At 40.1% G+C, this 13,779-nt stretch overlaps 2 protein-coding genes across 5 annotated transcripts in view; both read left to right on the forward strand.

Annotated features, from left to right (window-relative positions):
• LOC123972848 (disco-interacting protein 2 homolog C) overlaps positions 1–13,779 on the forward strand; it is a 459,676-nt gene that overhangs the window by 363,065 nt on the left and 82,832 nt on the right. For all 4 annotated transcript variants that reach the window (XM_046052561.1, XM_046052558.1, XM_046052557.1 and 1 more), the window contains exons 3-4: positions 7,745–7,855; positions 12,535–12,660. In XM_046052561.1, the coding sequence (XP_045908517.1) occupies positions 7,745–7,855; positions 12,535–12,660 (237 nt within the window). The remainder of the gene's footprint in view (positions 1–7,744; positions 7,856–12,534; positions 12,661–13,779) is intronic.
• LOC123972377 (tripartite motif-containing protein 16-like) lies at positions 2,336–5,358 on the forward strand. The gene is made up of 2 exons (XM_046051859.1): positions 2,336–3,872; positions 5,353–5,358. Exons 1-2 carry the CDS (start codon positions 2,472–2,474, stop codon positions 5,356–5,358), a joined length of 1,407 nt encoding a protein of 468 aa, XP_045907815.1. The 5' UTR covers positions 2,336–2,471.

Below are 13,779 nucleotides of genomic sequence, written 5' to 3' on the forward strand. Positions count from 1 at the left end.
CCCCACACACACACCTAGCAGCACAATACTCCCTTTGTCTATCTCACACACACACACACACACACACACACACACACACACACACACACACACACACACACACACACACACACACACACATATACCCTAGTAACAGTTTCCTTCCCTGTGATGTATTTAAGGCCCGTTAATCTGCACTGCCTGGTACACAGTCAGCCTGATATCGTTTGATTAAAGCATTTTACAGTGTTCACTGTAATGGATTTTCCCTCAGTTACCCAGATTTACACAATTTCACATTATAGATTAGGCTTAGTTTACTCAGAGGGGACGTGATATCCAGCACTCTCAATTGCATTCAATTTTAGATAAAATGCTTTTCACTTGTTGCAATTATTTACTAGTACACTAGGTGTTTTTAGTCATAGACAAAAAGAACATGAATGTAGGAGGGAGATGCTGAAACTCAAAACTAAAATTCAGCCCTGGCACTGTAGCCACGCCAGCACACCTTACCACGTATCCCCACGAACACAAATTTACTACTTAGGCTACATTTGTTTACAGATGGTGAAATAATATAAGCAGTAGGCCGACTGTATGTAACAGCAAGTGCGTCACTTTGTGTTGAAAAGAGGTGACATAAGGTCTGAAAATAGGGGTGTGATGAAAGACTTTGGTCACAAGAACAAGACGAGAAGATATTTTAACACTATTTTGAATAAGTATTTGATGATAAAATGTATGAGGGGGTCCTCCCCCATAAGATTTTGAGCATTAAACACTTAATTTCCTGCATTTTCTGCACCAATTTATGGAGTAAATGTCTTTATATGAATGGCAGCACAAAATTCAGCAGGTGACAATTCAAAAATAACAAGAAAATGGAATATAATGCAGTAAAATCAGTAGCTTTTTTTTGTTGCTTAAGTAATTTTCTTGGACAATGCACATTTGTTTCTTGTGATTTAACATTTCTTTTTCCAAGCTATTTTTCAGAACATATTTTAACCAATTTTGCTTTCAAAAAGTCTTTGGGACATGTCCTCAGCGACCACAGTGTAAATGACACCAATGGTAACAGATTTGTAACAGTTTATGTTTGTGACTGGCACACAATGCTCAATAGTTTTTTAAGAGCACAAAACAAATTTGCACATGCAGTTCAAACAATGGCTGTCCATCTGAGTATGTTGTAGAGTCTGTGCTCTCTGTCTGTTTGTCTGCTGTTACTGTCTTTCTCTCCTGCAGAGTCAATTCCAACCCGAACATTTTTGTGCGACTGTTTTCTTCCTACCTCTACCACCCTCCTCCCTGTCTCTGCTAGGCCAACAGCAGCATCCTTCCTCCCAGCACTAGCCTACAAGAAGACCAGGGCTCTCTGGCTGTACCGATTCCAGCAACATCCATGAACACAGTAGCCTATAGAACATTGCAGAAAATTGTTTTCTCACACACTGCTCTCAACATTGGAATACACATGAATAAAAATATTACTCACTAGCCTGCTTAATTCTGCTCTCCTTGCCTTCATTTCTAATATTTCCACACAAGTACGGAACATACACCTCTGCTGCAAACACAGCGGCTCGCCCTACCTCTTTCTTTTTCTCTTTCCCTGTATTTGTCGGCCCTCTTGACTTTCTCCATCAGCAGTGGGCTGTTTTATGAAGTGGCCGAAATGACCCGCGATACCATTTTCACCCGCGGGTGTGTGGAGCAGGCTTGTTAATGAGGAAGCCAATCAAAGCCGAAACCGACATTGTACCCAGTTACACCTGCACCAAAGTGTTCACTGTTGCTTTACCTCGTCCATGCTTGTAAAATATCCACCTTCTGAGTCTTATAACGTAATGGATGATCATTTCTCTCAGTGTTTCTCTGCAAAATGCTTAAATGGGTCGGCAAATATTTTGGGCGGCCCTTAATTTACCTGAGCGGCCGCCCAAGTAAAGCTGATGTGTGGGAAACACTGATATTAATATCAATCTGACAGGCCCACCCCGAAACAAATAGTCCGGCCCCTCTGGCATATGCCAATCCGCCCCTGAACACCAGTGACTGACTTACCTTTGGAAGGAACTGGGTACACAAAATCTAAATTTTGGGAAAAGGTGAAGGAAGCCTTGGTGGGAAAGGCAAACATACCCAAAACATTCTTCTCTTAAAAGCACACAGTGCCTACCCAATGAGACAAGGATTCTTGATATCCATCTAGATGCACATAAGATCTAATATGTTCTCTAAAAATTTTTTTTCATGTTCTGGAATGAATCTACTATTATTTCCACTATTCCCATAACTCCTAAAACCAGAATAGTCAAACTTTACAAGAACCAAGAACAGACTTCCTTTTCAAAGCCGCTCCTTTTTCTGGAATGAAACAAAGCCTGCAAAGCCCCTCCCTCTCTTACATGTTCAGTTGAAGTGCAACTCCTTCAGTCATTTCTCATCTTCCAGTCAACAGACACCTGCACTTGTCAGAAAGCAACATGGCACAAGGGATTCAACTTGAACAAGCAAAACTCAGCTGCTCAATCTGTCTGGATGTACTGCAGGATCCGGTGACTACTCCCTGTGGACACAGCTACTGCATGAACTGTATTAAAACCCACTGGGATGAAGAGGAGGAGAAGAAAATCCACAGCTGTCCTCAGTGTAGGCAGACCTTCACACCGAGGCCTGTCCTGCTGAAAAACACCATGTTAGCAGTTTTAGTGGAGGAACTGAAGAAGACTGGACTCCAAGCTGCTCCTGCTGATCACTGCTATGCTGGACCTGAAGATGTGGCCTGTGATGTCTGCACTGGGAGAAAACTGAAAGCCCTCAAGTCCTGTCTGCTCTGTCTGGTCTCTTACTGTGAGAAACACCTCCAACATCACTATGTTGTAGCTCCCTTAAGGAAACACAAGCTGGTGGAAGCATCTGCAAAGCTCCAGGAGACCTTCTGCTCTCGTCATCAAGAGGTGATGAAGATGTTCTGTCGCACTGATCAGCAGAGTATCTGTTATCTCTGCACTGTGGATGAACATAAAGGCCATAATAAAGTCTCAGCTGCAGCAGAAAGGACTGAGAGGCAGAGAGAGCTCGAGGTGAGTCGACAAAACATCCAGCAGAGAATCCAGGACAGAGAGAAAGATGTGAAGGTGCTTCAGCAGGAGGAAGACGCTGTTAATCACTCAGCCGAACATGCACTGAGGAACACAGAGAAGATCTTCACCGAACTGATCTGTATCATTCAGAAAACCGTCTCAGGGGTGAATCAGAAGATTAAATGTCGGCAGAAAACTGAAGTGAGTCGGTTCAAAAAGGTTCAGGAGAAGCTGGAGCAGGAGATCACTGAGCTGAAGAGTAAAGATGCTGAGCTGAAGCAGCTCTCACACACAGAGGATCACACTCATTTTCTATTATGTTACCTCACACTGTCACATCTCAGTGAATCTAAGGACCCACCCAGTGTCAGAGTCTGCCGTCTGCGGTACTTTGAGAAGGTTGCAGGGGCTCTTTTAGATGCCAGAGACAGACTACAGGAGGTTCTTGGTGAAGAATATGAAAACATCTCAATGACAGTGACTGAAGCTGATGTTTTACCGTTAAATCTGCAAGCAGAGCCCAAGGCAAGAACTGATTTCTTACAGTATGCATGCCAAATCACACTGGATCCAAACACTGCAAATTCATATCTGTCAATATCTAAGGAGGGCAGAAATGCAGCATTCACGAGAGAAGAACAGAAGTATTCCTTTCATCCAGAAAGATTTGCTTATTCCTGGCAGGTACTGAGTAGAGAGAGTCTGACTGGACGTTGCTACTGGGAGGTGGAGAGGAGTGGAAGAGGAGTTTTAGTTGCAGTTGCATACAAGGATATCAGCAGAGCAGGGGACTTCAGCTGGGTTTTGTCCAAAATGTGTGTTCTGGGCTTTTACAGTAGTTTCACAGCAACAACCACAAACGGGCCAAAAAAAAAAAGCCCATATACTGTAGCTATTAAGATATTGATGAAAATTTTGTTTGTACTGATACTCAGCCTTATGCAAGCATGACTGTGTAGACTAACAAATGGCCAAACCTAGGAATGAGTTACCTGTCAGTCCCACTGATGACATGCTTGTAATGCTTGGTTTGTTTGTGTGTGAAATAAGTGTTGCGTGTAAATGACTCAAATGAGATCCACCACTCTCTTAGACTGTTCAGCATTAATGTACTTTCCCTCTGAGAACACTTGCACACTGTTCATCTCTTATTCAGAACCAAGTGTGAGCCATGGCGTGTGAACTTTTTTAATGATTTATTCAGGCCTTTGTTAGCTTTTCTGTCTTTGATCTGGGAACACACTAGAAACCTTAAATTATACACCAAGAACAGTGGCTCTGGAGATTTTGTTTCATGTTTTAAAATGATATTTATACTGTTGGGAAAACTTTTAAGGAACTGGAAGATTGAGATGAAGATTTTTACTTTTTTTAGTACCATCTCTAACCTATTTGTTAAGATGAATGGTTTATGAAGAGCTGGTTATGTGAATATGATTACATCCTGTACTGTGGATATGTATTATATTTTATATGTGCAGTATATTTTCATATTACTTTTCAAAATATATTCCCTAATTACTGTATAGATTTCATATTTTTGTATTGTATTTTTAGCATCTTATTTGTTTTTTGTGGCAATAAATTCCTTCCTATTTGTGTTGAATAGGGTGTGTTGTCTGAAGCATGAGTGTAGTAACACATAGTAAAACATCTGGAAAACACAGTCTCTGTTTGGTTGCTGTTACATTTTAGGGTAGTTGGGGTGCTCTTGGTAGGTGTCAGTGTTGTCCTCTTCATCCGTCTCAGTTCTGTATTGAATTTAGTGTCTTTCTACAGGCAGTGGTTGACAGGAGGGGAATGGAAGAGTCCTGCATTGATTTCCTTTAAGGTTTCACTGTATGCCTGTGAGATCTTATCACATCTGGGTCAAATAGTGTTTAGAGTTTTTGTTGTAAGAAGTGTCAGATGAATGGGGGGTAACTAGGGAATTCCAGTAATGTCAAATGCATTGATTTATTTCTTGAATATCAGCTACCTATTTGAATTTTTTTGTATTATACCTGCAGGTTTAAATCAAGTGTACTTTTATGAAGGATTTTTGCACGTAGACATTGCGGAGTAAACGTGGTTTTCTAGAGCAGTCTGAGAGGGATATAATCAGGAGAAGACAGAAAAAAATGCGAGTGATGGGGGGGGAATGTTCTGTTAAGTTTGTTGAATAATTTCACTGACTGGGTGACTTTTTGTTATGTAAACACATCTGTTAAAATGCTTTTCTTCCATAATGATAATGCACAATTGATGAAAACTTCTTCTTTGCTGTTCTTTTTATTGACAGGTCTAGAGGAGAAGTACTGATTTGCAAACACTTGATTAAGGACGTGTTTACGTCCATCTGTGGCTAACTGTGGAAGTGGAAATCAGGCTAAGTCACATATGTCCAGTTTCACAATAATTGAGATTTATAACAGAATCATGATTTTTGTGAAATTATTTAGCTTTTAAAGCTGAAGAGCAATTAAACTCAACATGAGAGTGTCAGAGCTTTGTAGCACCCTTCACTGTAAAAATCTGACCTTGTCCAATTCTGCTCATTTTGTAGAAGGCTTGGACACAGTGATGCTTTAAACTAAAAGCTTATGTCAGCATGCTAACATGTTGACAAAGACAATGTTAACATGATCATATTAAACAGGTACTGTATAATGTTTATGTTCACCGTCATACTTGAGGATGTTAGCATGGTAACATTTGCTAATTAGCAATAAACGCAGTACAGCTGAGGGTGATGGGAATGTCATTAGTTTTGCTAGTATTTTGCCATAAAGTGGACAAAGTAAAATTTTGACCTGATGATGGCACTACCTCAAAACTCAGAGGATCACCAAAGTAAATAGGATTTTTCTTCTTGGAACCATAAACCTCTTTTTTGTGCCAATTGATCCAGTAGATGTTGAGATAGTTCACAGGAAAATGAAAACTTTGACCTGCTGGTGGCGCTACAGGAAGTCAGGGAATCTCCAAAGTAGGATTTATCCTTTGCACACCGTGGTTATGTGTAGTAAATGTCCTGTCATTCCATGTAACAGCTGTTGAGATAATTCAGTCTCAGTATGAAAGAGAAACTGAATGTAAATGTACCATAACATATTCTATAATTGATTTATTGTGGACTGTGAAAAAGATGCAGAGAAAAGAATGTGAGTAAGAAATGAGAGGGAAAGAAGAGCAAGCAGAGCTAGTCAGGAGGGGAAATCCATCCATCCATCCATCCAGACTCCCCAGAGGAAATAGCAAAGCGAGGTATTTCCCAGACCTGTCATATAGTCCAGCGCTGGCTGGTAGTCGTTATATGGTCGGCTAATCAACTTTTAGCTTTTCTGGTGAGCAGCAGCGATACTCTGAGCCTCGCTGAGAGCTCTAATGAAGACAGATGAGGGTGGAAGTGTAAAGCTGAGATGGATGCTCATAGATCAGCAACTCCGGAGCGGTCGTAGCTGTCGGTAACAGGGAGGTTGTAATCATCAGACTTATTGATTGGTGTGTAGGGAGGCTGTTTTCTCTGTTGGCGTGTCTGTGTTTTTGTGCAGGCATACGGGTGTTTGTATCTATCCCAGTTGCTGCATCTCATGTGGCGATAAAGACATGGATTGGCGAGTTTGGTGTGGAGGAACTTGACTGGCCTCCACAGAGTCCTGACCCCAACCCGATAGAAGACCTTTGGGATGAATCAGAGTGGAGACTGCGAGCCAGTCCTTCCCGTCCAACATCTGTGCCTGACCTTACAAATGCGCTTACAAATTCTTCCCATGAACACACTCCTAAACCTTATGGACACCCTTCCCAGAAGAGTTGAAGCTGTTATAGCTGCAAAGGGTGGACCAACTCCATATTAACCCCTACAGATTAAATATGGGATGTCATTAACCTTCATGTGCACGTAAAGGCAGGCGACCCAAAACTTTTGGCAATATAGTGTATATTAGCTTTAGCCTTATTTTTTTTAGTTTTGTGTTTGACATTGCTTTTCTGTGTACTATGTGCTTGTATTTGATGATCTGATTGGCGAGCTGCCCCTTGAATTGAATAAACACTGTAAAAAAAAACAAAAAACAAAATCAAGTTACAAATTGGTTCATAGCTGTCTCAGATATCTGGAAAATACATTGTAGTTATAAGATTGCAGTTGTTTTCAATACTAACTGAATTTCCTTGAAAGAAGTGGATTCTTAGACTGTGTGTGTGTCTGTGTGTGGGCTGGTTTGTGATCACTCTTTTTGCTGAGTCAGGCTGTTCGGTTTTATTGTGTCATAGATCAGGAGTTCAGACTCTGACACTATGGCCCTCTCCTCAGACAAAACTGAGCCGACTGCACCCCGACCCCAACTGTCAGTGGATTACCTGGAAAACTTCTCAGGCAGGCTCTGGAGTTATAAGGAGCTTCTTCTTTTATGGTTTCTGAGCAGATTGTTTCTTTTTGTTTTTTACTTACGATGACATCGGAGAGAAAGATCCTCAGCCAGGAATCTACAAATGTGTTTATCATGCGTTCAGATTTGACTGAGTTACTCCAAGTAAAGGTGGTTTAAAATACTTACACAATACACAATACTCATGAAATAAACAAAAATACAAAAGCACAACTTTTTGTTGGGTTATTCTATGGAATTGATTTTACATTGGAAAGATATGACAAGGCAGGGATTTCAATCTGAATGTTTCTGCTCCAGGAATGGATCCGCCCATGGGCCAGGAGAGGAGAACCCCGGTCACTCCGTCCTCGTCCTCCCGCTACCACCGTCGGCGGTCTTCTGGCTCCAGAGACGAACGTTACAGATCAGGTAAAAAGCGGGGTCATTATGGACATTGTGTCTTCATAATAATAATAATAACATTTTTATAGCGCTTTATGATAGATAATCAAACCGCTTCTTGGGGTGGGGACTCATCTCAACCACGACCAATGTGTAGCACCCACCATTTGCGCCAGAATGCTCCCCACACATCAGCTTGAGGTGGAGAGGGAGGGAAACCAATTACACTGCAGGATGGCCATCATGGTGGTATCTGTATGTGTGTCTCTGAAACGAAGACATGGCTTACTCCCACATTCACGTCACACAGACCAGATGCATCAACATAAAACACAGAGGTGATGCTGGCAAAGAAATATTTGCTAATCACTATGCTAATTAGCTTTCTTTAGTCATCTCATTAGCATTGTGGGTTATGTGTGATAACTTAACATTTTTTAATTTAAGTTCTCCTAATAAAGATTGTGATGTGATTATGTTTTGGAGGTCTTTGCTGAATACATTTGCATATCAATAAAGAAACAAGCTTTATAACTGGTATAACTCTTTAATACTTTAATACATGGAGTTCATATCATCACCCATGTATTATATGTAGAGAAGCAGATAGAAATACTGTATTAATTAGCTTAAAGGGTCACCCAATCAACCCCATCAAAATTGGTTTACTGATCTTGTAAAGTTGTATCTAGTATGTGTTTGTATGGTGCCGCTACGAAGTTACATATATCCAAATATCTGCTAACTGGGAACTCGATGGGTTCAGGATAAAGGATGTGATGGCACGTCGTTTATGTGAATGCAGATCATGGATTGGCCTACACCCTGAAATTCTAGGGTGATGAAAATGTTTCCCCACCCCACAGTAGAGGGGATACTGGGAACATACTGATGTGCAGGAAAAGCTGTCTTATATTTTAAATGCTGAACTATATGGGTTAAATAAAGAAATAAATATTTGGTTTGGCTTCACGTTGAATCATTGGTCTGTGCTCCTGATCTCTTTCCAGATCTTGTCTTAATGGGTACTCTCGGCTCCTAGTATCAGAGACTGAAGAGAATTTAATTGTGTAGTATTGAGTCTGGGTTGGGTCCCATTCTTTCGCTGTGGGTTTTGGGTCTGTGTGGTGTCAGTATGTCACATGTCTAACACCAGAGGATTTGTTTGCAGCTCTGGACACGTGGTGTGTCATAATAATCATCACAGTAGAGTTGCTTGCCCACACTTGGAAGAGGTTGTGGGGAAAAAGGAACACAATGGGTTAACAGATAAAACTACATCTGCTGTTTGGTGCTCTTTCATGTAAAACATGTGGCCAAGATGGCTATTTGATAAAGATATGTTGGCCGATAGTATTTTCTTTTAATAGAAACTAGGGCTGGGCACGTTAACGCGTTATTATCACGTTCATTAATTAATTAATTAATTATTTTATCGCACTTTCTTGCAGTTTATATTATTATTATTTTGAAAGTTCACTGCTCACTGGCTCTGAATACACATCCAGTCAAACCATGGGTCACAGGAGGGGCGGGATGTTGATCAGCCTGCAAATCAGCCACCCAAACAAGCAGTGGAGGGAGGCTTCAGCAGACTACGCCGGATGCAGCGTGTGGGAGAAGTAGATGAACAAAATCAAGACAAGCGATCAAACGCCACAGTGAAGTGGATAGCTACACACTGCATGCTGATTAGTATTAGGGAAGATGGATAGTAACCATGGCAACGGCTTCTGTGCGCTACACAGCTGTAGCCTATTTAACTTAAGTTAATAGTATACATAACTTTACCTGATAGGCCTTCATCTAGTTTTGCGGGGATGCTCTGCCATGCGAATTCCCTCCATGTTAACCTGTTGCTCAGAAGTTGCCTGTTATGATGTTGTGTTCGTTCGCGTGTTCATAACTTGTTTTAACAAGATAGATAAAAGGTAATACCCTGGCAGTGGCTTTGGTTTTATATTTGATTTGATTACATTAATGTTTAAGTTGAGATTTACAAGAAATATTTTATTGCTGCTGTGTAAAGGGAATACTGCTGGTAAAAAGCACCTTGTTTGTTTAAAGTGTTTGCAAACCACATGTTATTGCACTTTTGTGTATAGAGCAGTGCTTTTAAATTACAAGTGCGCAATACACTACTTTAGAATTCATTATTCAATTTTGTGTGTAACTATGCGATTAAAAATTTGAATCGCTGCCCAGCACTAACATAAACACATAAGATGGAGAAACACACTAGAATGATAGTGTGTTTATTTTCATCATCTAAGCAGGATAGATGAAAACTCTACAGTGTTCTCTGTTAGACAAATTGCTGGATGCAGTGGTGACATTTCTAAATTACATTTCTCTTTCTCATATGCCGGCTGGCAGATTTATCAGTTTAGCTCTAATCCTTAGTTCCTTTTCGGGTCAAAAATCCATTTGTGCACATTGTTTTCAGAGGTTTTCCACGATCTGTTTTGCATCAGATCCAATATTTTGGACCTGTGAAGCCCTCCCCTCTTAATCCCAGTCCCCTCTGAGAACAGTCACCCTGGGCGTTATCATGACACAGTGTACTGTTTGATATTCTCAGCCTCTCTCAGTAAATCCTATGTTTGGCATAGATCTGCAGAACAAGCTTTTAACAAATCTGTCACAGCTCTCGCAACATGCATTGTTTGGTTTTGTTCCATCTGGTGTCCAGTAAAGCTTAATATAGGATTAACTTGGGGATTTGAACTTGGGTAAATTATTTTCAGTGGCATCTTATACAAAATTAATCTGTAAGAAGTTGCTGTGCTTACATTCCGGGCAGTAAAGGTATGCAGTAGTCCAATAAGAAAAGAGACAAGCTGTTATTTGAAAGTTTGAATTCTTGGCCCAGTGGGATAACCTAGCTTACTTTATTACAAAGTTCCCACGTGCTTTTGGAGGGGTTCAGTTTGTTTGAGTTTGATCTGACGGAAAGTAAATCCTGTAAAAACCTTTTAACCCATTACATTGAGAAAGAAAAGCTGTGAGCGCCTTTAAACACTACACACACACACACACTCACTTTGACACACTGTACAGTCACACTGAGTCAACCATAAGACAATAAATGTGCACTTGAGATTTAAATGACCTCCGTCCCCCTACATAAGCACACATACAAGCCAAACAAACGTACATCTGTGAGCCCCATTCATTCTGACAGAAGTCTTACTTATGTCATTATCTGGCCAACAGCCTGCCGTCTCTGTACCGCCAGGCTCTGTGTGTTTGCCTTCTGACAGCAATGGACACCATTCAAACAAACCCAGCTGTGGCTATATCGCAACGCTTTATCTCGCTCTTAGAAACACTAATTTGCAAAACGTCTTCGCCGACACTCCCTGAACATAATCCAGTTGGAAACCACAGGGCCTCATGGGAGCCGCTGTCAAGCTAGGAGTGATTGTGTTCGTAAACTGAATGTGAATAAATGGGAACACGGCTTTCATTGTAACAAGAACACTGCGGCAGAAATATAGAGGCCAGCTGACAGTCCTGCTCCTGTTTTCCTTCTCTGTCCCTTAGTGCTCGTGCTTCGGCTAAATGGGCTTTCTGATTTCTGTATTATTTAACACCCTTGCTCAATATTTACACTGGACGCCTCAGCCATTACTGCTGCCTGAAAAGTAAACTTCTTTCCTTATTGATTTGGTCAGCCCTGCCATGTTTATGATTATCAGTGGTGAAAAAAGTACTCAGACCTTTTACTTAAGTAAAAGTACCACAACGTAAAAATGCTCCAATACAAGTAAAAGATCTGCAATCAAAATGCTTCTGAACTACAAGAACAGAAGTATTATTAGCTAAGTGCCATCAAGTATCAAAAATGAAAGTATTTGTTCTGCAGACAAATATCCCCTGTGACTGATACTATATGTCATTAAATTGTTGAAACATCAATGTGTAAGAAGCATTTGTACATTTTTAAACATAGTGGAATAAAAAGTACAATATTTGCCTCTGACATGTACTGTATGTATATGTACTATAGCATCAAATGAAAAAGTACAAAAAGTGAAGCACACCTCAGAATTGCACTTGAATACAGTACTACACCACTGATGTTTAGAAAAATGAAATTAGAAAAATGTAGGAGTCACTTGTTTACATTATATGCAGAAGTGTGAAGAAGTTTTAGAGCAAACATGAATTACATTTCTGACTCTCATTAGACCAATATTAGGACCGCAGTAGTGTGTTTTAACCCATGTACTAAATATCAGCGATAAAATACCATGGTATCAATGGTTACTATTTCCTCAGGCGAACCTCAATGTTTTAAGTTTTCAGATGTGTATTTCCCCAATGTCAAATGCAGAAATGATGGACTATTAATGTCAAGCACGTTTTAAGCACCTACCAGATCATTTTCTGAATGCACAGAAATGAAAAGAAATCAATGGCTTTCTGACTCATTCAAAATGTAAGATACTGTGGCATGGCTTAGGAATAGCCAACACTGACATAAAATATACTGCAAAATGTAGTTTAAATAATAAAAAGGTGCATGGCCAAATCAAAGTAATGATACTGTCGTTTCAGCCTTTCACAAACTGGATCCAGCCTCAGAGCAAACTGTGTGGGTTTTTTTTTTTTGTTGTGTGATCATTTACTGTTTAGATCAAAAGTTTTCCGAAAGATGAATCTGACGTGACCCGTTAAATCTGCTGTACGTGTGTCTCTAGATGTGCACACAGAGGCGGTGCAGGCGGCCCTGGCTAAGCACAAAGAGAGGAAGATGGCGGTGCCGATGCCTTCGAAGCGGCGGTCGCTGGTGGTCCAGACTTCAATGGATGCCTACACCCCACCAGGTACAGAATCAAACTCAAGCTCTGCAACAAGCACAGCCAAAATTATAACCCTTTTTGAAATTTTTGTATCATATAATAATGTTGTGCCAGATTTCTAACTAAAGTGTTGAATGTGCTGAATGTGTTGAATGATACAGTGTTCTGCCAAATATGATGAATATTAAGTCTGACAGCACAATGTTCATTACACACCGGGAATTAAATGCATCGGTCGGATGAAAAATGGAGAGACAACCGTCAGGCTCAGCTCTACATTAACAGATATGTTATCATTTTATTCAGTCTAAGCAGCTTTCAGCCACATTCAGAAGCACATTTTACATTTTTATGTATGCCAAATTTTTTAGCGTTTCTTACAGTAATTATTTAACCATAAAGAGAGCAAGAGATCAGTCTGTATGATTGTGAAGCTGCTGCAGCAGGTGATGTAGCTGCAGTATTGATTTCCTCCTTATGTCAGTGGTTTTGACCGATGACTGACTTGGATGAGCCTTCAGTGACTGAAAAGATTGTTTTCTCTGTCAAACCTGGAGATTGATAGGCACTGTGGAAATGGATCATCACGTTGGAGTGTCAATACTGCAAGAAAAGTGGAATTACTTTATTAAACTTGCTGTAATCACTACTTTGGCATTTTAAGCAGATTATGTTGGAAACATTGGGGAGTACATTCCTCTCATTTCTGTCATCAGTTCGGTCAGCCACAAGTTATTCATGTTCGAAACGCTAAGGTTTAGTGATACATGAGGCAGAGATTGTTCATTCTGGGTGAAACTGATAAAAAAAATATTTTTTGTTCTGCTCTGATATGTGGATATTTTTGGCTAGACAGTAAAACTTTTTCTTTTCTTTTTATTACATTTGGTTATACAGCTCTGATGCTTTGAAAACTTACAATATAAAGCCATAACAGATTCTTTATGAACATCTTTCTGGAGTACATTACCACAGAGTGATGTGAAAGTACAAAGTACTTTGCAAGCCTCAAAAAGTACATGACATGAATAAAACAATTTTTATACAGTCAATTAAAACCATTATACACTTATCGTTAATGTTATCACTCACTATAATGATGTTTTATTGTCTTATTTACTGTGAACACTCATTTACACTTAT

The sequence above is a fragment of the Micropterus dolomieu genome, linkage group LG06, assembly GCF_021292245.1.
Source record: "Micropterus dolomieu isolate WLL.071019.BEF.003 ecotype Adirondacks linkage group LG06, ASM2129224v1, whole genome shotgun sequence".
NCBI classification, from domain to species: Eukaryota; Metazoa; Chordata; class Actinopteri; order Centrarchiformes; family Centrarchidae; genus Micropterus; species Micropterus dolomieu.

Excerpts from the sequence above, each read along its gene's own strand:
- LOC123972377 (XM_046051859.1), top strand. The coding sequence starts at position 2,472 with ATGGCACAAGGGATTCAACTTGAACAAGCAAAACTCAGCTGCTCAATC.